This window comes from Heteronotia binoei, chromosome 2 (assembly GCF_032191835.1).
Source record: "Heteronotia binoei isolate CCM8104 ecotype False Entrance Well chromosome 2, APGP_CSIRO_Hbin_v1, whole genome shotgun sequence".
NCBI classification, from domain to species: Eukaryota; Metazoa; Chordata; class Lepidosauria; order Squamata; family Gekkonidae; genus Heteronotia; species Heteronotia binoei.
The window spans coordinates 65,828,257-65,853,817 of record NC_083224.1 but is presented as its reverse complement, the minus strand read 5'-3'; the positions used below and the strand labels follow the sequence as shown (position 1 = coordinate 65,853,817).

At 45.9% G+C, this 25,561-nt stretch overlaps 1 protein-coding gene across 1 annotated transcript in view; it reads right to left on the bottom strand.

Moving 5' to 3' along the window:
* The window catches only part of ST7L (suppression of tumorigenicity 7 like), an 82,526-nt gene that overhangs the window by 21,555 nt on the left and 35,410 nt on the right, over window positions 1-25,561 (bottom strand). The window contains exons 11-13 of the mRNA XM_060231227.1: window positions 22,651-22,753; window positions 6,131-6,281; window positions 4,395-4,487 (exon numbers count right to left, since the gene is read on the bottom strand). Coding sequence (XP_060087210.1) covers window positions 4,395-4,487; window positions 6,131-6,281; window positions 22,651-22,753 — 347 coding nt within the window. The remainder of the gene's footprint in view (window positions 1-4,394; window positions 4,488-6,130; window positions 6,282-22,650; window positions 22,754-25,561) is intronic.

Here is a 25,561-nt window from a genome sequence, read left to right as displayed (position 1 = left end):
AAATCCCCCCAAACTAGTAGCCTGAGTGCCCTCAACACAGAATACAAGACCATCCCTAGCAGCTAAGGAAGGAGGGATTGTTAAGTAGCACTCTGCTTGACTAAGTACTTGGTAAAGAAGGTGTTTTAGAATGATGACAGCTATCCCTACCCAGCTGCACCAAGAACCCTGAGGGATAGAGAATTAGCTTCTATAGAACTGCAGAAAAAGCTCTTCGTTTCCATTCTTAGTGTCACACAATACCTTAGGTAAGCTCTGAAGTGGAGATAATACTTACGGCTTTTGCAAAAATTACCATGAGTTCAGGGAACTGGTGAGTGAGGAGGGCTAACATTGCTGTGAAAGAGCAAAGCCCTGCTGTAAAATGGATGAAAAAAGGAAGCTCCTTCTGAGGATAGATGGACACATCATGAAATGCTGGAACAAAAACCGACAATAATTACTTAATAGTTCAGGTATTCGGGGATGATTTTATAATGCCATGATTTACAGAGAAAAAACATTGGAGATTAATGTCATAAATGGTCACAATGTTATTTATACATTTAAGTTTTTAAAAGATGGAACAAACGGCATTGTTGACAAATGTTGCAATACAGTAATTATTAATTAAACCACTAAAATACGATCAGTTTTATTGAAATGTAGGTTCTGTCAGACAGTGGTCTGGGGGTGGGAAGACATTTGCCATTCAAGCAACATGATGTGATCAGTTATTGGGGGGGGGGGGGACGCTTTCGACCAGCAATGTTTCGTTGTAAAAACTCCATAGAACTTATATAAGGGCTAATTCAGATGTCTGCAAGTCATTCTTCCCAAACTAATTTTAACTAAACTGAATTAAAACTAAATGAAGGGTTTTTTTCTCCTGTAAGGAAACCGCCAAATTTATTCCACACCTTGATTAAAATTTGATAGATCCCTATGAAGCACTTAAGGCTATTTGTGGGCCCAAATTCCATTACTTATATTTTTATACTTGTGATAAATGTTGCATGTCTTAAAAGAGTAAGGTGCATCAATTAATTTTTCTCTGCTGGGCCGGTAATGGTAACAGCAGATTGAATGAACTGCCTCATCTCTCTTCCCTACAATCAAGCTGTAAGCCAGAACTGCACTGACTGCCCTCATTTCCTTTGCACAATTGACTCTAGCTAATTCATACAGAAACTTCTAATTATAGCCATCATATTTTATAAATCCAAGCCTCCTTGAAAGATGAGGAAAATTTAAGTTGGAAGCAGCCTGAACAGAAAAGTTTTCATATAATTACAAACTTGAATCTAACTGATGAGATGAAAAAAAGATATATAAGAATGCTGAATACATGGCACATTATTTGCAGTTAGACGTACATCAGTGCAAGCCTGAATGAAGGGAAAAAAACGTTCTTCATTTAAAAAATACAAGTCACTGCATTTTTAAAATTTCAGAGCTGAAGAGCTGTAGTGCAAAAGTGTTAATATGATTTTATTTATGGATAGTTTTGTATTTAAAATTTAACAGGAATGCGTGAGTGATTGTGCTGAAATGTCTGCATATACTGGAGTTTAATTTTACCAGGAAACCCACGGCTTAGGGTTAGTCACTAGCTGAAGCATTCCTTGAGCAATATCCTGCATGAGTGAGAAATGAGTAATTTAGAGCAGTCTGGGGGCAGATTTTAATTAGTTTTTAAACAGAGCTTTTCAAGGTTTTTTAAAAAAAACCACTTTTTATTGAACCACATATATGCAAGTCCCCTTGTGGCAGATGTGCTTTGATAATAAGTGCTCCACACTTCTCAAATGAAGGGCTCCCCAAGATGCAGAAGCTAACACTTAACAGAATCTCACCAGCACCTAGCATGAAACAAAACCCTCATTTATAATGTAACAGGCAACCCAACTCTCACATTCAGCAACAAGAAGTATATTTTCAGGTTGCTTTACAAAGGATCACTCATAGACTAATATCAATGATTTACCAGAGGAGAACCTCTCTTCTGATCTAATCAGAGATGCAAATGAAGAACCCTGAAGCAGAATGACAAACCTGGAGGGGGCAAATCAGCCATTGGAAAAATATCAGTGTTATCAAAAAGAAAATCTACAACCCATAGGAATGTTCAAAGAGCATTATAGGACAGTGCACAGAGACAAAAATCTTGTGTGATACCTGAAGGGTCTCATAAGATGAACTCTTAAACATTAAAAATCAGCCACTCATTCTTACAGCTTCCATGAAAAGCAATGATTCTCTTCATGATACCAATTAATATGAAGCATTCTGAATGTTAGTGTAATTAATTTTTTGTGCTGCAAAATGTTACTTACTTCCTATATGGAAGCACTTTCCAGACAAGAAGAAACCTAAGAGCCACACTGAGATGATCCTATATGACAACTGCACATACACAAAGAGGAACAGAGGCATGTGCCACCATCTTCCATGACAATCTGTACAACATTAATGTGCATCCAGACAGAAACCATGTAACATCTGAATCCATCCTAAAATGATTATGAGAACCAGTTTGTGCAAAAGGGCACATGATTCCTCCTGGGACAGCAGAAATTGCCTGTGAGCACTATTCCCTATTCTGCCCCCATCCAGATAGGTTTGAGAGTACTCTTTTTGACTGTTGAGCTTTAACAATCAATTAACTGATCCAGTCCAGTTCAGAGCAATGCAGAATATGCCCAGAACACATAAAATTCTGCAGTTCTCCAGCACAGTACATTTTAGTGTGACATTGTGCTGATCAAAACTACCCTATCAGATATTCTTTATCATTTGCCATGGTCATTTAAAAGCCAGAAAGGTAACAAAGGTTTGTTTTTGTTTTTTTAAACACATTATGAAGTGCTCCTTGATCAATGAAATGGTTTGGATCCCAACTAAAATTTATGTCTATGAAGGCACTTTCCTGCCTCCCTGCTACTGCTGTAATCTACCAATCTCAGGAACAGTATGAGAGGCAAGTCAGGAGTCTGCAGAAGGGTGAGAGGGAGTTAGCAAAAACTGCTTCCCTTTTCCATTAGTGAAAAATGATGTTTGGATCCAAACAAATGTATGAAAGCCTACATCAATCAGGGATGCAAGTCTACCATCAAGCTGTACAGGTTAGTCTCTGAAAGGATGAAGCAGCTTTACAGGTAAGTGATACAAACAATACAGACCCCATCTATAGTGCCTATGTAATGAGAAACTTCTGTAAAAAGGACTAACTGAATTGTCTCTTCCCACCAGAGAGAAATACTCATCCAAATTTTGGATCAGATGTTTGAAAGAAACACAGCTTATCAATGGAATTCTCTTTCTGGGGCAGTGATGCTCTGTATTCTTGGTGCTTGGGGGGGCACAGTGGGAGGGCTTCTAGTGTCCTGGCCTCACTGGTGGACCTTCTGATGGCACTTGGTTTTTTTGGCCACTGTGTGACACAGAGTGTTGGACTGGATGGGCCATTGGTCTGATCTAATATAGCTTCTCTTATGTTCTTATGTTAATCACTGTCACATACCCAACTAGAAAGTTGCCAAAGAATGAGGAGGCTGTTGGCCAGCTCTGAGTGGCTGGTGGGGAGGCCAATCACCCTAAGATCCTGGCCAGCACTTGGATAGGCAGCAGCTGGGAGAGGCTGGGCCTAACCTAGTGTCATATGTGCATACTCCTTTAAAGGCTCTTCTGACACCCAAGCTTATTGGCAGTGTGAGGAAAGTGGCAATGGCAAGCCTCTGCCAGGGCAGTCCTACCCTAATTGAGTTTAAGGAAACAAGTAAGGGGGAAGAATCTATAAAAAGGCATGCTGTGACAGCATCCCCTACCCTGTTTGAGGATGGGGCCCACCCACAGGACGGGGGAGGCAAAGAGGAAGCTGGCACAGCATGTGAGTCTGCCTTTAAAAAAGGCATTGAGCAGGTTCTGAGGACATGGTGAGTTTCTTTTCGCAGGCTGCACTGGAGAAGGCCAGGGGAGAGGATAAGGATCCAGATGACATCTAAAAGATTAGTAGGGTGGTTAGGTTCAGCCTTGGTGATATAAAACCAAGCAGCAACATTTAACCAATCTTGAAGTTAGGTGAAAACACAAAAGGAGACAATTATAACCTGCTTCTTTAACTCCTCTTAGACACACTAGAAAAAGAAACCCTCCTCAATCATCCTCACACTGCAGGAGTCACCACAGAACAACACCCTCCCATACCATCACAAAGGAAGTACTGGAGTCCACAGCCCATGTACAAAGAGTTCTTCTATAGACCAGTGCACCCCTCCAGGAACCAGGAGCAGCACTGGCAGTGCATACTATTCATGATGCACTTGTATGTAGGAGTGCTAACGAGCACATTGCTAAATACACATAGACAGCAGATAACAGCTGAAATAATTATGAGAAATAGAACAGTTACTTACTTGGTAATAACTCTCTGTCTGCTGTCTCTGTACAGCTGGGATAGGGATAAAATAGATGACCTTTCTCTAATGGATATGGGATCATTCTAAAAGCTAAAGGAAAAAAAGACAAAAATCACTGACACTTGACCCATGCTAAATTAAAACTTCTACCGTCTACTAGGGTTGAAGTCATCTCTGCATTCTGTATAGCACCTAGAATATATTATTACTAAATGCAGTAGTCTGCTGAGAGATCCCAGAGGAGGAGGAGAGTGGAATTACTTCTGTTCCTATCCAGACAAGGAATGGTTAGCATGGTTACCAAAGCAATTTCAGTCACAAATCCAAGATGGATGATTTAAGTGGTTAAACCACCCACTTAACCACAAAAACTTGGCAATAACTGGAAAGATTATCTGCTAATACACCTAGCTTCTTTACAGAGGGCCTGAGCACAGCTTTCTTCAAAATAATAATAATAATAAATTTATTCTTGGATCCCGCCCTCCCCCGCCAAAGGCAGGCTCAGGGCGGCACAAGCCTTCCCTCTCCCAGAAACACTGATAACTCCCCCAACCTGCTTACACTCTTACAAACTTTCACCTACCATGTTAGACAAGGGTCTAAACTAAAGTATAGTGGTTGCCTACATTTATTGAACTCCCTCTTGGCTGCTGAACACAAAACAAACTAAAAATGCTCTAATAAAAAGAGAGGATGCCTCTAACATCGTTCTCATCCAATTAAGACTGGATGAGAATGATCATAGTCTAGTGCAATGTTTGTTTATGTACCACCTTGCTTTTATTGTACTGTCTTCTACTTTTGTAATCCACTTTCTGCATTATGGTATTTCATGCCTTAGCCTTTTTTTTTTTTTTGCATTACTTTCTAACTCTGTAATCCTTGTCCTATTGCACTGTTTATGAGATTATGTTGTCTGACCGAACAGTTTTGTACTCTGCCTTCACCCTAAGCAAGAAAGGTGGGGTGTAAATGAGGTGAATAAATCTACAAATATCTTATGAAAATTTTACCACTGGGCTGCTACAGTTAATGTTCTGTCCAAACTCCAGTCAACTGGGAACTAAAAACCCTATACTAAAAAGCTCTGTTGAACGGCACTGTGAGGATGTAATAGCAGCTGGGATAATACAGTTTTCCTTGTTGGCATCACAATTGCAATGAACCATTTCAACTAGGCTCCATATTGCATTCAATTAAATTATGCTACTTTTTTGCCACAAGCCTCAACAACTTATTTTAAACAAAGGATGGGAGGGTTACAGATGCCTGAGAGATACCACATTTATGTGCAACTGGATGATAAACTCAACATCTGATTCCACATTCACCAGCCCATCTTCATAGCTATTCTTTGAAAATTAACAAATCCCCACAAAGAGTTCTGGAAAGAACTAGGTTCCTTATGTCCCATGAGGTTTTTTGTTTTATTCATTTAGAATATTTGTATGCTACTTCTTCACTTTCCCACTTAAGGAAGATCAACTCATGGGACTCAATCAGGCACTGCTGTGTGTGAGGGACTTATCTTTGCCTTGAATCATGAGAAAAGGCAGGATATAAATGTTTTAATAAATAAGCAGAAGAGGTCTAAGACCTATACTTATGATGATATAACCAAGGTAGCTTCACGTATCATCTGAACAGACAGAAGAAATGTCAGGTTGCCATTTAAAATATCAATTTCCAATTAAATAATTGGCCCACATCACTGACAAAAGGATACTTACTGCCTTCCCATGTACAGTGCAAGAGATTAAGGGCCCCTTCTATTCGCTTCCAGTGCTGGAGATGGAAGAAAGCATATGCTACTGCTTCACTGTCACCACGTTTCAGAATGTGCTCCGGAGGTAAAATCAAGCTTTTCATTTCTAACAAGTACTAAAAGAAAAAGCATGAAGTGAAATGACACTTGATACACAATGACTTCTTTGATACACAATCCCCCAAATATTTCAAATATTAGGTTTAGCTCAGCTCTCTGTGCACATCACTTAAAGCAAGGAGATCTTGCCTGTGACTGGAAGACAATGTTTAACTATTATTTAAATGCAAATTAATAGTTTGACAAAATCCTCACAAACAAGCATGCACAATTCTAACTCTCAAACAAATGGGAAGTATATAGGATTTGTGTTATAAAAGATTAACACATTCATATTTCAGGTTGTCATACACAAAGTGGTTCTAAGAATTAATTGCTGATTGAGATAAATTAGAAGCTAGATATTTTAAAGAAAAAAATCAGAGAAATCTTTTAGTCCACATAGTGGAACAAGCATTTGACCCCATCCCACACCAATATTAGTATTACATTAAGAGTTAATGCTGAAATCTTGGTCTTGGGAGAATGTTTTAAACAAACCCCTAAAAACATTCAGCAATGAAAGTCAGCTAACACAAGTCAGAAGGAAAATTATAGTGGTAGGCAGGGTCTAGTAGCTTTCTACTCAGCAAGACCAGTCAGAAATCCTATCCCACCCCTTCCAGTTGTAAAGCAGATATTCTCTTTTCTTGCATACATATATGGACTTGCAACATGCTACTGATGTATTTTGAAACCTCAATTCAAATAACCTTTTTTTAAAGGAAGTTGACCATGCAAATGTGAGCCTATGGAAGAACATCACATTCCCTTCACAGATCACTGGATTCGTACACAGGATTAGGATTGCAAAACCAAATATGCACAAAGAATTAGATCTGTATGAAAACTACTCCCAAGATGTAGAAATCTTTGATTTTTTTTTCCAGGGTGGGATTCACAATTTCAACCCAAGAACTGTTTTTAATTGTTGATAATATATTTAATTGTTTATAATATATTACTGCCTTTCTTCTTCCCTCACTTTCAGCATAAAGGAAGTAGTGGCAGAACTGCTGAGTCACCCTCGGTAAATCAAAGTACAACACAACTGAGTATCACAACACATCAATCAAAGAACAGGGACACTGGGTCAAATAAGCATTAAAAGTAATGTGCAAATGCCAGTGGTGATCAATGTTTCAGGAGGAGCTAATGCTATTTACATCTTAGTTGGAGTATCATCCTGGCAGGAAGGTTCTAATTAGGTTCTTTAGTAAGGAAGTCTGGAAATTGCTACAGTTAGGACCTCTGGTTTGCCTCTGTTTCCAATGTCTAGTATCTCAATGAACTACTCACTCCACAGATGGAAGGTAGGCTCCATATCATGAGCAAATATAAGAGAAATGTTACATGAAATTTTTCTCCTAATCTTCATATTTAATTAATAATACCACTCACAAAACAGAATATAAGCCCTTCTCACACATGCAAAGAATTGCATCTCTTTTTTAAAAAGATCTTAAACAAAAATGACTGGCTTTTAAAAATCTGCTCAGTCCAGCCCACTCAGTAATGGACAAATATAGTCCCATTCTTTTATTATGATAGCCAACAATTCCATCAGCTCTCTCTCAAACTGTACAAATGCAGACAACTCACCAAATTATTTCGGCAGATGCCACAGACCATGAGATTATTTACTAATCTAGTTCAAGGGACTTAACTTCTCCCATTCAGATTCTTGAAGGAATGTAGCCAGGGCTGTGCCCTGGTCAAATAAAGCACATTTACTGCCTGGCTAGGTTCTTCTCTTAATGTCTTGGGGCTACTTCTGGGAGGGTAATATTCTTACTAATCCCATTTAATCCTCTTTGACTATTTTTTTAACACAGTAAAAGATCATTCACACAGGGTCACTGTGGGAAAATTGTCTCAAATATCTGACCTCTGACATGACTCCTCGTTGTCTCTGCAGTGACTAGTTTGATGTTGAGCTGGATTTCACAAATAAGGGCAGGAGAATGTAGCACCGACAGTGACTAAATTAATGTCTCATGTGATTGTGAACTCTCCATATCAGGGGGTAAAATCTGCTTGAAAAGGGGAGCTTTCCTGTCTGCATCACTGCTCTGTGCCACCCTTAAATCTTTGACTACGATTATTTTTAAGGATCTGTATTACACACAAAAAAAGTCATGCTTAAAATAAAACTTATATTGCTTCAAATTTTTATTGCTTTTCATCAACAGTCTTCCTGGATATCAGAGATTAAATGAAATATAAATGTACCAAAACAACAACAAAAACACCACACCAAGTAAGATCAGTTAACCATGATAAATTTAAACTTAAAGCCAAATACTTAATGTATGCTAGAACTGGATTATTTTTAAAGCATAGATTTGTTGTTAATCTAAATAAACTGTTTGCATCTCTGTCTAACATAGACACCACACTATCCTCCCCAGCACAAACTTGGCTGGAATTGGGACTTTAAATACAACCAATGAAATCAAAAGGGAAAACAAGGAAAAGAGTAGAACAAAGTAGGAATCAAGTTTTACCTTTAAGACCAACAAAATTTTATTCAGAACGTAAGCTTTCATATGCATGCATACTTCTTCAGACGAGGGTACAGAACCACAAGAAGAAAAGGATAGTACAATTATTGATAATGGAAGACATTAATGTTCTTAAACTCTTGTGGTGCTAGCCAGAACTACGTAATGACACTAAAAATGTCTTAAACTCCTGAAAGCCACAGGATGTCTGACAAAACTGAAAGAACACCCAACTTTTAGATAGTGATAATACATAATCTTCTTCCCTAAAGGCAGAGAGGCTGAAGGAAAATCTGTCTGAGACTGTCTAAAATGAACCTGCCGTGCTCTTGATCAGTCATGCAGGCAAACAACAAATTCTCTCAGCAATTAGCTCTCTCAGTGCACATTCTATCAGACTGGACAGGCAGACAGAAAACTAGATGGATAAATTCAGACCTTCAAGGCAAGAACCATTTGGCTGCCCTGATTATCCGACGGGGATTAGGTCCAGGGATAAGCCATCCTTCCCCTATCAAGTCTGCAAGGACTATATATCATCAATGTTAGGAATGTGTGGAGCTGTGTAGAGGTTCCAGTTATACACATGCATTTAATGAGGTGAATTATGGAGGAAGTTTATCATACTTTCTAGTTTCATAGGGTGGTATGGCTTTACATTTCTTAAAAAGGTTTTAATCATTTCATACTATCACTAAAGACATGGAAATACTATACTTCTATCTTGCAAACACAGTGGAGGGTTTGGGAAGGTGAGCAAATTGTACAATGACATCAGCTTACAAGCATTTATGCATCAGTCACTAAATTAGCTCTTAACTTGTACCTAGAAAAGGGACACACACACAAAAATGTGAAAACTGTCCTAAACAAAAAAATTAAGAGTGCTTTGCCCTGAGCTCACTGAAGGAGGGGCAGGGGAGGATAAACATGTAGTTACTAAAATTAATCCTCAATTTTGCAAGAAGAGGCACAAATTATGGAAGCCTAGATAGGCAAGTATGGTCTAAGTAGTTTTTTCACAGCTCGGGAGTACCATTTTCGCTATCAATATAAATGCAGGATTAGAAAAGTCTCTTACAAGAGGGAAGGCTCCATGTGGCAAAGGAAAGCACCACTGTTAGCAGCAAAGGAAAGCACCACTGCTAGTGGAACAGATCTGCAGAAACCAGTCCAAATTTATCCTACCAAAACTGCAATAAAAATATTGTGTCAGTCCATCTACAGTACATCCACATGCTCAAAGTATTCTGCTCTTCTCAGATTAAACGTCAGAGCAGAGATAAACTGCAGTATTTATTCAAAAGCATGACTAATTTTTCATGAATATGTGTTGGATATGCTTAGCAGAGTAATGCTGCACAGTAGAAATAAGCAGGCACAAACACATATGTGATCAGCTTCAAATAAAAAAAATACTAAATAAGAAAACTAGGACGGCTTACATGGAAAAATAATAAACAACCTAACTGAACTTTCCTAGATCTGACTCAGTCTTGATTCCTACTTGTGATCAGAGTGAAAGAACAAAAGAGAGAAAGTTTACCCCCAAATAGTAATACACAAGCTCATATAATTAGGAATAATACCTAATACCTTATTGGTTCTAAGCTAACTGGCATTAGCATATACAAACAACAGTTTAACTCTTTCATGACTGAAGTATGACACTTGCAATATGCCCCCAAAAAGAGGGGTGTGTGTGTCATCTTACATTTGCATACAAGTTAGTTACATCCAATAATACATTTCTGTATGTAACCTTTCTTTGAAGGAGGCTGCCTTATATTCAGGGTCATCTTCAAGTATAAATGATAGACACAGATAAAGAAATGCCTCCACAAGGCGAGGGCTTCACAGAAGCATCCCAAATCAATTGTTCAATTCACATGGTCAAGTCCTAATATCAGCAGTACACCAGTGCCTTGTGGGGGGCCAACTATGCAGGAACATTTTTACAGCAGCAACTACACAGCTGCCATAGTATCTGAAATCAAGAATAACAGCTTAGAGATGTACTGCATGATCCCTATAGGATTCTATTCTTCTCCACTTGTGGTTGCAAGATTAGATTCCACCAGGAGCAAAGCTTTTAAACTACCGTATTTTTCGGACCATAAGACGCACTTTTCCTCCCCCAAAAAGTGGGGGGGAAAGTGTGTGCGTCTTATGGAGCGAATACTGCAAATGCGTGTTGCTTGGAGATCGATCTAATGCAAATTGCAACGGGAGGGAGGGAGAGCAAAAGAGAAAGCGGAGTTGCGCGTTTGACAGCGGCGCCTTGCTGCACGTGCTGGGGCTCAGATCCTGCTTTGGGTGGCTGCCCCGGCTCAACTACACCAAGGGTGAAAAGAGGAGAGAGACAGCATCGGCGCCTCTGCCCTCTAGCAAGGCAGCGCTGATGGTCTTCATGGCGGCGGGCTCGCGGGGTGCGGGGGGAAGGAACCGGTCAAAAACCAGAGCCCCTGCAACCGGAGGGAAGGAGAGTGAAAGCGGCGCCTTGCTGCACGTCCTGGGCTCAGATCCTGCCTTGGGTGGCTGCCCGCGCTCAACTGCACCAAGGGAAAAAGAGGAGAGGGACAGGATCGGCGCCTCTGCCCTCCAGCTAAGCAGCGCTGATGTTCTTCAAGGCAGCCGGCCCATGGGGGGGGGGGGGGAGAAGGAACCGGTCAAAGGCCAGAGCCCCTGCAACCGGAGGGAAGGAGAACGAAAGCGGCGCCTTGCTGCGCCTCCTGGGCTCAGATCCTGCTTTGGGTGGCTGCCCCGGCTCAACTACACCAAGGGTGAAAAGAGGAGAGAGACAGCATCGGCGCCTCTGCCCTCTAGCAAGGCAGCGCTGATGGTCTTCATGGCGGCGGGCTCGCGGGGTGCGGGGGGAAGGAACCGGCCAAAAACCAGAGCCCCTGCAACCGGAGGGAAGGAGAGTGAAAGCGGCGCCTTGCTGCACGTCCTGGGCTCAGATCCTGCCTTGGGTGGCTGCCCGCGCTCAACTGCACCAAGGGAAAAAGAGGAGAGGGACAGGATCGGCGCCTCTGCCCTCCAGCTAAGCAGCGCTGATGTTCTTCAAGGCAGCCGGCCCATGGGGGGGGGGGGGAGAAGGAACCGGTCAAAGGCCAGAGCCCCTGCAACCGGAGGGAAGGAGAACGAAAGCGGCGCCTTGCTGCGCCTCCTGGGCTCAGATCCTGCTTTGGGTGGCTGCCCCGGCTCAACTACACCAAGGGTGAAAAGAGGAGAGAGACAGCATCGGCGCCTCTGCCCTCTAGCAAGGCAGCGCTGATGGTCTTCATGGCGGCGGGCTCGCGGGGTGCGGGGGGAAGGAACCGGTCAAAAACCAGAGCCCCTGCAACCGGAGGGAAGGAGAGTGAAAGCGGCGCCTTGCTGCACGTCCTGGGCTCAGATCCTGCCTTGGGTGGCTGCCCGCGCTCAACTGCACCAAGGGAAAAAGAGGAGAGGGACAGGATCGGCGCCTCTGCCCTCCAGCTAAGCAGCGCTGATGTTCTTCAAGGCAGCCGGCCCATGGGGGGGGGGGGGGGAGAAGGAACCGGTCAAAGGCCAGAGCCCCTGCAACCGGAGGGAAGGAGAACGAAAGCGGCGCCTTGCTGCGCCTCCTGGGCTCAGATCCTGCTTTGGGTGGCTGCCCCGGCTCAACTACACCAAGGGTGAAAAGAGGAGAGAGACAGCATCGGCGCCTCTGCCCTCTAGCAAGGCAGCGCTGATGGTCTTCATGGCGGCGGGCTCGCGGGGTGCGGGGGGAAGGAACCGGTCAAAAACCAGAGCCCCTGCAACCGGAGGGAAGGAGAGCGAAAGCGGCGCCTTGCTGCGCCTCCTGGGCTCAGATCCTGCCTTGGGTGGCTGCCTGCGCTCAACTGCACCAAGGGAAAAAGAGGAGAGGGACAGGATCGGCGCCTCTGCCCTCCAGCTAAGCAGCGCTGATGTTCTTCAAGGCAGCCGGCCCGTGGGGGGGGGGGGGGAGAAGGAACCGGTCAAAGGCCAGAGCCCCTGCAACGGGAGGGAAGGAGAACAAAAGCGGCGCCTTGCTGCGCGTCCTGGGCTCAGATCCTGCCTTGGATGGCTGCCCGCGCTCAACTGCACCAAGGGAAAAAGAGGAGAGGGACAGGATCGGCGCCTCTGCCCTCCAGCTAAGCAGCGCTGATGTTCTTCAAGGCAGCCAGCCCGTGGGGGGGGGGGAGAAGGAACCGGTCAAAGGCCAGAGCCCCTGCAACCGGAGGGAAGGAGAGCGAAAGCGGCGCCTTGCTGCGCCTCCTGGGCTCAGATCCTGCCTTGGGTGGCTGCCCGTGCTCAACTGCACCAAGGGAAAAAGAGGAGAGGGACAGGATCGGCGCCTCTGCCCTCCAGCTAAGCAGCGCTGATGTTCTTCAAGGCAGCCAGCCCGTGGTGGGGGGGGGGAGAAGGAACCGGTCAAAGGCCAGAGCCCCTGCAACGGGAGGGAAGGAGAACAAAAGCGGCGCCTTGCTGCGCGTCCTGGGCTCAGATCCTGGCTTGGATGGCTGCCCGCGCTCAACTGCACCAAGGGAAAAAGAGGAGAGGGACAGGATCGGCGCCTCTGCCCTCCAGCTAAGCAGCGCTGATGTTCTTCAAGGCAGCCAGCCCGTGGGGGGGGGGGGGGAGAAGGAACCGGTCAAAGGCCAGAGCCCCTGCAACCGGAGGGAAGGAGAGCGAAAGCGGCGCCTTGCTGCGCCTCCTGGGCTCAGATCCTGCCTTGGGTGGCTGCCCGTGCTCAACTGCACCAAGGATAAAAAGAGGAGAGGGACAGGATCGGCGCCTCTGCTTTCCAGCTAAGCAGCGCTGATGTTCTTCAAGGCAGCCGGCCCGTGGGGGGGGGGGGGGGAGAAGGAACCGGTCAAAGGCCAGAGCCCCTGCAACCGGAGGGAAGGAGAATGAAAGCGGCGCCTTGCTGCGCCTCCTGGGCTCAGATCCTGCTTTGGGTGGCTGCCCCGGCTCAACTACACCAAGGGTGAAAAGAGGAGAGAGACAGCATCGGCGCCTCTGCCCTCTAGCAAGGCAGCGCTGATGGTCTTCATGGCGGCGGGCTCGCGGGGTGCGGGGGGAAGGAACCGGTCAAAAACCAGAGCCCCTGCAACCGGAGGGAAGGAGAGCGAAAGCGGCGCCTTGCTGCGCCTCCTGGGCTCAGATCCTGCCTTGGGTGGCTGCCTGCGCTCAACTGCACCAAGGGAAAAAGAGGAGAGGGACAGGATCGGCGCCTCTGCCCTCCAGCTAAGCAGCGCTGATGTTCTTCAAGGCAGCCGGCCCATGGGGGGGGGGGGGAGAAGGAACCGGTCAAAAACCAGAGCCCCTGCAACGGGAGGGAAGGAGAACAAAAGCGGCGCCTTGCTGCGCGTCCTGGGCTCAGATCCTGCCTTGGGTGGCTGCCCGCGCTCAACTGCACCAAGGGAAAAAGAGGAGAGGGACAGGATCGGCGCCTCTGCCCTCCAGCTAAGCAGCGCTGATGTTCTTCAAGGCAGCCAGCCCGTGGGGGGGGGGGGGGAGAAGGAACCGGTCAAAGGCCAGAGCCCCTGCAACCGGAGGGAAGGAGAGCGAAAGCGGCGCCTTGCTGCGCCTCCTGGGCTCAGATCCTGCCTTGGGTGGCTGCCCGTGCTCAACTGCACCAAGGATAAAAAGAGGAGAGGGACAGGATCGGCGCCTCTGCTTTCCAGCTAAGCAGCGCTGATGTTCTTCAAGGCAGCCGGCCCGTGGGGGGGGGGGGGGGGAGAAGGAACCGGTCAAAGGCCAGAGCCCCTGCAACCGGAGGGAAGGAGAATGAAAGCGGCGCCTTGCTGCGCCTCCTGGGCTCAGATCCTGCTTTGGGTGGCTGCCCCGGCTCAACTACACCAAGGGTGAAAAGAGGAGAGAGACAGCATCGGCGCCTCTGCCCTCTAGCAAGGCAGCGCTGATGGTCTTCATGGCGGCGGGCTCGCGGGGTGCGGGGGGAAGGAACCGGTCAAAAACCAGAGCCCCTGCAACCGGAGGGAAGGAGAGCGAAAGCGGCGCCTTGCTGCGCCTCCTGGGCTCAGATCCTGCCTTGGGTGGCTGCCCGCGCTCAACTGCACCAAGGATAAAAAGAGGAGAGGGACAGGATCGGCGCCTCTGCTTTCCAGCTAAGCAGCGCTGATGTTCTTCAAGGCAGCCGGCCCATGGGGGGGGGGGGGGGAGAAGGAACCGGTCAAAAACCAGAGCCCCTGCAACGGGAGGGAAGGAGAACAAAAGCGGCGCCTTGCTGCGCGTCCTGGGCTCAGATCCTGCCTTGGGTGGCTGCCCGCGCTCAACTGCACCAAGGGAAAAAGAGGAGAGGGACAGGATCGGCGCCTCTGCCCTCCAGCTAAGCAGCGCTGATGTTCTTCAAGGCAGCCGGCCCATGGGGGGGGGGGGGGGAGAAGGAACCGGTCAAAGGCCAGAGCCCCTGCAACCGGAGGGAAGGAGAACGAAAGCGGCGCCTTGCTGCGCCTCCTGGGCTCAGATCCTGCTTTGGGTGGCTGCCCCGGCTCAACTACACCAAGGGTGAAAAGAGGAGAGAGACAGCATCGGCGCCTCTGCCCTCTAGCAAGGCAGCGCTGATGGTCTTCATGGCGGCGGGCTCGCGGGGTGCGGGGGGAAGGAACCGGTCAAAAACCAGAGCCCCTGCAACCGGAGGGAAGGAGAGCGAAAGCGGCGCCTTGCTGCGCGTCCTGGGCTCAGATCCTGCCTTGGGTGGCTGCCCGCGCTCAACTGCACCAAGGGAAAAAGAGGAGAGGGACAGGATCGGCGCCTCTGCCCTCCAGCTAGGAAGCGATGATGGTCTTCATGGTGGCCCTGCAGGGGCACTCGCCTTTGACCGGTTCCTTCTCCCCGCACCCCGCGAGCCCGCCGCCATGAAGACTATCAGCGCTGCCTAGCTGGAGGGCAGAGGCGCCGATCCTGTCCCTCTCCTCTTTTTCCCTTGGTGCAGTTGAGCGCGGGCAGCCACCCAAGGCAGGATCTGAGCCCAGGACGCGCAGCAAGGCGCCGCTTTCGCTCTCCTTCCCTCCGGTTGCAGGGGCTCTGGCTTTTGACCGGTTCCTTCTTCCCCCCCCCCCCCACGGGCTGGCTGCCTTGAAGAACATCAGCGCTGCTTAGCTGGAGGGCAGAGGCGCCGATCCTGTCCCTCTCCTCTTTTTCCCTTGGTGCAGTTGAGCACGGGCAGCCACCCAAGGCAGGATCTGAGCCCAGGACGTGCAGCAAGGCGCCGCTTTTGTTCTCCTTCCCTCCCGTTGCAGGGGCTCTGGCCTTTGACCGGTTCCTTCTCCCCCCCCCCCCCCACGGGCCGGCTGCCTTGAAGAACATCAGCGCTGCTTAGCTGGAGGGCAGAGGCGCCGATCCTGTCCCTCTCCTCTTTTTCCCTTGGTGCAGTTGAGCGCAGGCAGCCATCCAAGGCAGGATCTGAGCCCAGGACGCGCAGCAAGGCGCCGCTTTCGCTCTCCTTCCCTCCGGTTGCAGGGGCTCTGGCCTTTGACCGGTTCCTTCCCCCCCGCACCCCACGGGCCCGCCGCCATGAAGACCATCAGCACTGCCTAGCTGGAGGGCAGAGGCGCCGATTTTGTCTCTCTCCTCTTTTTACCCTTGGTGCAGTTGAGCAGGGGCAGCCACCAAAGGCCGGATTGGAGCCCCAGCAGTTCACCAAGGTGCTGCTGTTGAACCCGCAGCTCCGTAGAGCCCTTGTGAGGAGGAGGCAGGGGGGATCAAGCCCGTTGCTGTACGGCCCCGCCCGCCGGGAGGCTTCTTATCCCCCCCCTTTGGGGGGGGGGGCTTGCAAAACTTTTGTTTTGTTTTGTTTTACCATAAATGCAACAGTAGCCTGATTGCAAATGGGATTCTTGCAACAGAGCTGCACAGCCCCGCCAGATGGTTGCCATCTTGGAATCTTCCTGCCTCTGCAGAGTTGACCTGCAGCCGTTGGGCAGTGTTGGGTCCATAAAAGGGAGGGAAGGAGAAATGCATTTTGCAAATAGAGTGGGGGGGGAGAGAGAGTGGATAAAAATGGGGAACATGTTGGAGTTGGGGGGGGGGGAGGTATGGTATGGTTGGTAAAAAAGAAAAAACTGTGCGAGTGATCAGTTGTAGCTGAGCTAAACAGCAAGGTAGGAGGAGGGGGGCGTGGGCAGAGGCATTGGCCAATCGGAGCCCGGCAGAGCACGAGGGAAACGCCATTAGGGTTTCTGGGCTTTTTTCCCTCTCCTCTCCTCGGACGAGCCCAACGTTCTCTGATACTGCTGTCAGATACTCAACAATCCTGTGAGGTATGCATGAACACATGAGAGCACATGTGGTGTAGTGGTTAGAGTATCAGGACTTGGGAGACCTGGGCTCAAAGCCATGGAAGCTTACTGGGTGACCCTGGGCCATTCACACACTCTGAGCCTAACTCATGTGATTGTTGTGAGCAAAAAATGGCGAAGAGGATGATGTTGTAAAGCTGCTTTGGGTTTCTGTTGGGGAGGGAAGTGAGGTATAGTGGAGTAGGGTTGCCAATCCCCAGGTGGGGGCAGGGGATCCCCCTGTTTGGAGGCCCTCCCCTCGCTTCAGGGTCCTCAAAAAGCGGGGGGGGGGGAGGGGAGGGAAATGCCTTCTGGGAACTCTATTATTCCCTATGGAGATTTATTCCCATAGAAAATCATGGAGAATTGATCCGCGGGTATCTGGGGCTCTGGGGGGGCTGCTTTTTTGGGTAGAGGCACCAAATTTTCAGTATAGCATCTAGTGCCTCTCCCCAAAATACCCCCCAAGTTTCAAAAAGATTGGACCAGGGGGTCCAATTCTATGAGCCCCAAAAGAAGGTGCCCTTATCCCATTTCCTATGGAAAGAAGGAATTGAAAAGATGTGCCGTCCCTTTCAATGTGATGGCCAGAACTCCCTTTGGAGTTCAATGATGCTTGTCACAGCCTTGATCTTGGCTCCACCCCCAAAGTCTCCTGGCTCCACCCCCAAAGTTCCCAGATACCGTATTTCTTGAATTGGACTTGACAACCCTAGAATGGCGTCACTGAGTTACAGTACCGTAAATGGAGTCTCCTTTCAGTCCATTACTGTGTGTTACACCATGGATCATGTCCAAACGCTGTTGAGCTTTCTAAGGGGTACTGAAACTGTATGTGTGGATGCCCTTGTTGCACCTGATGCAAGAGCAGTGCCCATATCCATTCATCACATTTTTTCCTCACCTTTCCTGGGAGGAACTTGAGGAGGCTTACGGTACATGTATGGTTAGTGCTCAATGGTAAACATTGAAGAAATGATACTGACAGTCCCTTCATTTCTTGCAGAAAAATACGGTACCTCATTCTACCAGTGCAAGCATGATAAAGCAGAAAAGGCTAGCATATACAATTCCTTTTAAACTAGAGGTAGTAAAATATGCTAAGGAACATGGAAACAGAGCAGCAGAGAGACATTTTGGGCCTCCTCCAACTGAAAAAATGATTAGAGAGTGGCGAAAACAGGAGGATCAGCTGCAAAAAGCAGATAAAAGTAAGCACACTTTCCGTGGGCATGCTGCAAAGTGGCCACAGTTGGAGGTGGACTTGAAAGAATGGATTGTACGTCACCGGAATAATGGCTTCTGTGTCTCTACAAAAATGATCATGTTTGAAGCGAAACGCATTGCTATAGAGAAAGGCATTCAGGATTTTACAGGATCACCATCATGGTGCTACAGATTTATGAGGCGACATAGTCTTGCTATGCGGACCAAAACTAGAATTGCGCAAAAAATGCCAAAAGAATATGAATCCAAAATTCTGTCCTTTCATAAATTTGTCATAGATGCTAGGGAGAAACATGGCTTTGAAATTGGCCAGATTGGGAATATGGATGAAGTCCCGCTAACCTTTGATGTGCCATCTAATAGGACTGTAGATCTGAAGGGTGCCAAAACCATCACTGTGAAAACTTCAGGGCATGAGAAGACCCATTACACAGCTGTGTTGTCCTGCTGTGCCGATGGCACCAAATTGCCACCCATGTTGATTTTCAAAAGGAAAACATTTCCAAAAGAAGTGATTCCGCGAGGAGTTGTTGTACATGTACATGAGAAAGGATGGATGGATGAAAATGGAATGAGAGTATGGGTTGAAAAGGTGTGGTCCAAACGTCCTGGAGGACTTCTGAAAAAACCTGCCTTATTAGTGCTTGACCAGTTTAGAGCACATATTAGCGAACCAACAAAAAAGTGCTTCAAAGAAGTGAAGACTCATCTAGCTGTAATTCCCGGAGGTCTTACCAGCCAGTTGCAACCTCTTGATGTTTCCATCAACAAGCCATTTAAGGTCTTAATGAGAGAAGAGTGGAACAAATGGATGGCTGCTGGTAATCATGATCTGACACCTACTGGACGAATGAAAAGGCCCACCATCACTCAAGTTTGTGAATGGGTGAAAACATCATGGGACTCAGTGAAGGAGGAGATCGTTGTAAAGTCATTCAAAAAATGTGGCATTAGCAATGCCTTAGATGGAAGTGAAGACGATCTCTTATATGAAGACAGTGAAGAAAGTGATTGTGAGCAAATGAGCTTCCTAAATTCTGATTCTAGCGATGATGAGTTCTTGGGGTTTCCAGAAAACTAGAGTACTCAAACCTTTAAGTCTCTCCATTTGTTAATGACAGTGATAATGGTTCTTAATGCCATTGTTGACTGCTGTTTTGCACTTTACATGGTTCAAATGTTATTGTTATAATTTATTAAATATTTTATTACACTATTTGGTTCAGAACATTTTTTTCCCTGTTTTCCTCCTCTAAAAACTAAATGCGTCTTATGGTCAGGTGCGTCTTATGGTCCGAAAAATACGGTAGTTTTAGGAAGAGCTATGGCTAAGAGAATAAGCTGCAATCAGGAAGGCCCCTAGTTCAAATTTTGCCTCTGCCACTTTTCCCAGGCCTTCCTCTCCAAGCCTCTGCTTCCTATTGCATTATGCAGATGACATGGACTCTACCTTGCAGCTATGTTATAAGGATTTCAAAATGATGTGTATGAAGTATTGAAAATGTTACATAAATGCTAAGCATTGTTATTAGATGCCCTGATGTCACCAAGGAGGCTTGCTATGGTTCAATACTTTTCCCCGTTAGGCAATTTTGAACACCTTTGCACCAGACTAGTTTCCAGAACAAAGCAATTTAGCAAGGATACAATAATGGCTTCCAGAATTATTTTTTTAAACTTCTCTGGGAAAGATTTTCATCTCATCTATGCTTTTCCAAAAAACAATGTTTTGAAGTATTTTTAAGTTCAGCTCTTATTTCAACAGTATTAAATAACAAACAATACTGCTCATAATTAGGCATTAAAGAGAAAATTCAGCAGCACTACCCTATTGACACAGCTCTGAATGGAAACTTGCAAACAATTCTCTCTTTCCTGGAACTGCACAAATGGTTTATCACAATATCAAACTTCCTATCCAAGCAAAATTTTGGCAGTCTTCTGAATTCTTCAGAACTGGGTCCTAGCTGTTGTTGCACAGAAAATAAATTATTACAAGGCATGAAACATCCTTTCCCTTTAGTCCCTACAGAATGTCTGCTCATTTGCCAAAATACTAATGAACTGATCCTTCCTCAGGTAGATACAATGCCCACAAACAGAGCCTCATATGAACAGTATTTTCTCTCTCAATACATGCATGAGGGCACTGCTCCAGAACACTATGGGGAGTTTGTTCACACCTCCTAAAGCTTTTCCTGTCCTCTCCCTTCTATTGAGCCAGGGAATATAAACTCTGGAAGAGGCTATGGAAGGCACTCACAGACCTTCAATTCCCCTAGGAGGCAGGTGCAGTACCTACATGTATATACAATACAGGGAGCAAGGAGGAGAAAGACTGAGGGCTCTTTATCAATGAAGGAAGACCACATTATGGGCTGGACAATTCCTTCCATCTTCTTCCAGAGGTACTAAGCTGTTCCTTTGAGTGGAGTGACCCCATTCTTAAGATGTGCCAAGAACTCAGATGCGTAAAAAGTCAGAAAACGTAGAGATGTACAAAACAAACAATCCAGCCCTGCTGGATGCAAACAGAACAGAAGGCAAGCCCTAGAATCCAATTATTATGGCCAAGATGACTACTGCCTCCCCACACATCATTTCTCACTATAATCATAACACTTGCGCATTATCAGGGTGTTGCCCTCCTCTAAGGACTTGGAGAATGTCCTAGGGATGGATATAGCAACGAATTAATGTAATTATCCCTCTTTGTTTCTTTATCTTGCATCTGTAAGGCACTCAGTCCAATGGCATACCAAAGGCAGGGCGGGGGGTGCCATCTGCCCCAGGTGCAGCTTGAGGTAGGCCAAAGCCAGCACCATGTTCCATCCAATCACACATACTTGGGAGGACAGCTCTTAGGCAAGAGGCAGGACAGGGAAATCAAAAACGTCATCCAGCAAGCTTCCATGACATGAGTGGAGATTCGAACCTGGATTTCCCAGATCCTAGTCTGACACTTTAAGCACTACACCATGCTGGCTCTAATGATGGAACAGCTTTAAAATTGAATGATTTTAATTGTTTAATTGTATTTTATTGTTTTTAACCGTTTAAACTTGTGCTCTGCCCTGAGTCCATTTGCAGCAGAGGGCAGAATAAAAATCAACTAAAACAAACAAACAAATAGCATGTTGGACTTGGAAATTTTTTCAGTGGTTTGATTATATATAAAGTTAAATAAAATAAATTTTTACCATCTGCATTTCTTTTCTGCTATTTTTTAAAATGTGATTATTACTGAAAATAATTTTATCATGTTGTGGAGGGTTCCTGACCTGGATAGCCCTGGGAAAGTGTGATCTCATCAGATCTCAGAAGCTATGCAGGGCTGATGCAGAGGCAAGCAATGGCAAACCACCTCCGAATGTCTCTTGCCTGGAAAACCCTATGGGGTCGCCATGAGTCAGCTTTGAATTGACAGCAAAACACACACACACACAAAAGGGGAGTATTAAAAAATTATCTGCTCCTGGCACCAAATAGATTAGGTACACCACTGTTTTGGCTGCATGAGGACTACTCCACAAGCAAGCACTGTGTCCACATCATGAAGAAATGTCCCCAATACAGAAAGAAAGGTATACAGGTTTATGTAAGAGTAACCATACCTAGAAAGAAAATAACTAAACTGTAAAAAGTCCAACATCCTTCTGAGAACTCATCTGTTTCTTATTGTATGACTTACCCAATCTATCTAGTTTTCAGCTGGAAAAAAAATCCCTCATTTCAGCCATTTAGAAAAAGCTTTCACTTCCTATTAAACAAAAACTGGTCTATTAAGAATTTCACTCTTTGAAAAAACTAAGAGCATGCAAAAAAACAAATTATTCTCAAGAGAAGTTATTTTGACTCATTTGTACACACAATATGCTACAGATAAAGATTAAACTGTCCCAAACTGTCCAAAACAATGTTGATAGAATCATATTTTCCTGGCGAATAGCTGTGTGCTCTAAGTGGAAGGTGGATTTCCCTAAAGAGGTGAGCAATTCCTAACAGAGTCAGTAGTCCTGTGCTCCTTTAGTTTCTTACCCAATTGTTTTAATCCTCAGTTTTGCACATAGTTGCAACTTGCCCAGTTTTCACTTGGAAGTCAAAGCAATGGAGATTTCTCCCCGGGCTGCATGCCTGTCCATACGTACAGCTGAGGAGTTTAGGACAAACAAACAAGCTCCTGATGTTCTCACAGATTATTTTCTGGAGTACATAACAAAAAGACCATCAGGGACTCCTTGAGTACATATTGTCCCTGGCCTTGGGCAAAAAGAAAGTGCCATCAGCAAAGCAACCATGCTTTGCTTTTCCTTAGTGATATTTAAGCAGTAACTGAAATGCTACCATTAAGGAGCAAATGCACTTACCTTTGGGACGTGAGGGTTAAATTCAACAGCTCTGTGAATTGCTTCTACTGCATTAATCTCCGCTGTACTAAGTCCTCTTCTTGAGGCTGTTTCTGGAGAGAACCTGCAGCAACACCCAAATGCTTGATAAATTTGCAAAACCAAGAATAATGTAGCAAAATTTGCAAAACCAAGAATAATGTAAATTTTCCTTTAAGTTTATCTTGGAAAAGGTAACATTTGTAAGCAAACTGGGCTGGCTGACCAGTGATGCAATACTTCAGTCCTACAAAGCAATTAATGCTACTTCAAGATGCCATAGCACAGTGTTTCCCATTTGCAGGGTTGTGACCCAATACCAGGCCACGGAAGCCTCACTACTGGGTCGCAAGAAAAGCCAAAGCTAGCCCTGCCCCCAGCAAAGCATGACCTCTGCTCTGCTTCCTTCCTTCCCCCGTCTCTCTGCTGTGCAGAGAAAAGCTAGCCTTGAAGACTGACACAGGCTGCAAAGTCTGTGCTCCATTTGGCTTCCTTCCTTCCCCTCTCTCTGTTGTGCAGAAAAAAGCTAGCCTTGAAGACTGACACAGGCTGCAAAGCTTGAGCTCTGTTTGGCTTCCTTCCTTCCCCCGTCTCTGTGTTGTGCAGAGAGGAGCTGGGCTGCCTCTCCTTCCTTCCTTCCTTCCTCCCCCCCTCCCAGTGTTTAAGAGGAAAGCTGGAGTCCACTGGCACTTTAGACTCATGAAGTGTTCTTCAAGGTATGAGCTTTCATGTGCCTTGCAGTATGCTTTTTTGGGGAGATTTCCCCGGGAGGCCTGGGCGGCAAAGGAGGGTGTTTTTATTTCAGCCAGGAGGGGTGGGGAGTGGGCATTCCAGTAGCTGTTTTTTTTACCAAACGGCTCCAGGGCAGAATTGTTGCTGGCTGGGGCCATCTAATGGTAAGAAAGGCCTTTTTTCTCCCCCCTCCTTTTCTCTCTTTCTCTCTTTCATTCTCTCTTTCTTTCCCTGCCTGTATTCTTGGTGCTAGGAGGGGGGGAAGCAACAGTGGAAGGGCTTCTAGTGCCCTGGCCCCACTGGTGGACATTCTGGTGCTTTTGGGGCATTGTATGAGAGAATTTTGGACTGGATAGTCCACTGGCCTGATCCAACACAGCTCCTCTTATGTTCTTATGGGTTTTTTTCCATGTCTTTTCCTCTCCTTCCATTTCATTCTTTCCTTTTCTTTCTTTCCTTCCATTTTTACTGGATGAAACTTTTCTGTTCATCATACTGTTGTTGCAGACACAGGAGTTCTGCCAATGAAAAGTGGGCACCCCCAGTTGTAGCCAGCTGGCCTTTCTATGAGATTTCTGTGTGAGTGAGTGAGAGGTGTGGGGCAGAAAGAGATTGGAGATTACTGCAGTATGTCTCAACAGCACTGGAAGTGATGGTACTATGAACCTGGAACTATTTTACTGGTCCTGCTTTTAACAGCTGTCTGACACCAAAATTAAACTCCTCCTGAAGATATTAAAAAGAATGAAAGAAGTTCACTGGCTAAATATCTGCAAAACAGGTTGCTTTTAAAGGCATGGGAAACACAGCCAGTAAAAAGCTGCAGGCCCCTCATACATATCCTTTTTGGGATAACTACAGAAAAGCTTGTATGAACTTCATATAACTGGAAATTAATTCATTAAGTGCAATACAATTCTCTGCTACCTTTCACAGCAATTTCCCAGTGTTTCAGACAAAGAAAAGTATGAAAAATAGCTGTCGAAAAATTTTCTTGAAACCAAGCAAGCTTGGTAATAGCTTGAGTCAGGGTTCCAGCAGTAACAGTTGAAGGAAGGGCCTACTAAATGTTTCAGCATATTTTCAGGCAGAGCAGCTGCCAGGGCCCAGTGTGGGGATACACAGTGCTGTCATTCCTGATGGCAATGGCAACAGCACTCCCAACTGCATATACTGGCCAGTGCTGTTGAGGAAAGGGTGTGTAGGTGGTGCAGGCAATTGAACATGGGCATTAGGAGTGCTTGCAAGCTGGAAAAGAACACACAAGCCAGAAGAGGCACTTTGGAATTAATTTGCTTGACTTTTTGTGGGAGGTATAGAGGGAGAAACAGATAGGTGCATGCAGGTGTGGGAGTGGAAAGAGAGGTATGCCCACTTTCCGCCCCCATTTTGGCTCAGCATGAGTTTCAGAAAGATTTTTCTGAAAATGAAGTTACTTCAGAACAGGAGGCAGGTTTGGGGGAGTGCCCTGGAAGTGACATCACAGGAAAATGTGGAGTTTTGGTTCAGTGTGCCCCGGAAGTGACATCACTTGGCCCTTGACACCACAGGAAATGACATAATTCCTTTCCCAAAGTCTCTTAGCTCCACCCCCAAATTTTAGTGGACCACGAAGGAGAAGTGTAAAAATAACTGGGCCACAGGAAAAAAAAGTTTGGGAAACCCTGCCATAGCATATGTGCTTTATAGCAGAAGTGATACATTTAGTTCTTTGTTTCCAAGTCTAAAGTGGTCCATGCAAACCAAACTTTGACTCAAGGTAAGAACTCATATTTCACCTATCTTATAAGCCATCTGTGAATGCTCAGAAATCACAGACTATTGCTAACTCAAAATAGCATCTCTTATCAAGCTAAAAGAAACAGGAGACCAAATACCCTTAAATCCAGTTTCAGGCATAGCTTAAACTTGATTCATACTAAGAAAAGCAGCAAAACAAATATTGCCTGAAACTGTACCTATGTGACAGGTGCTCCACATGTTAAGATAACTGCATAGAACAGCTCCTCATATAGATTTTTCCTCTCCCCACTTAAATGCACACACTACCAATCTGTCAATATACTTGGTTTGAAAAAGCATGGAAAGCAGCACAAAGTGAGGAACAGTTTTGCCTCAGAGCAGCCACTTCCCATATCCACTTGCAGCCCTTGCGCAGTAA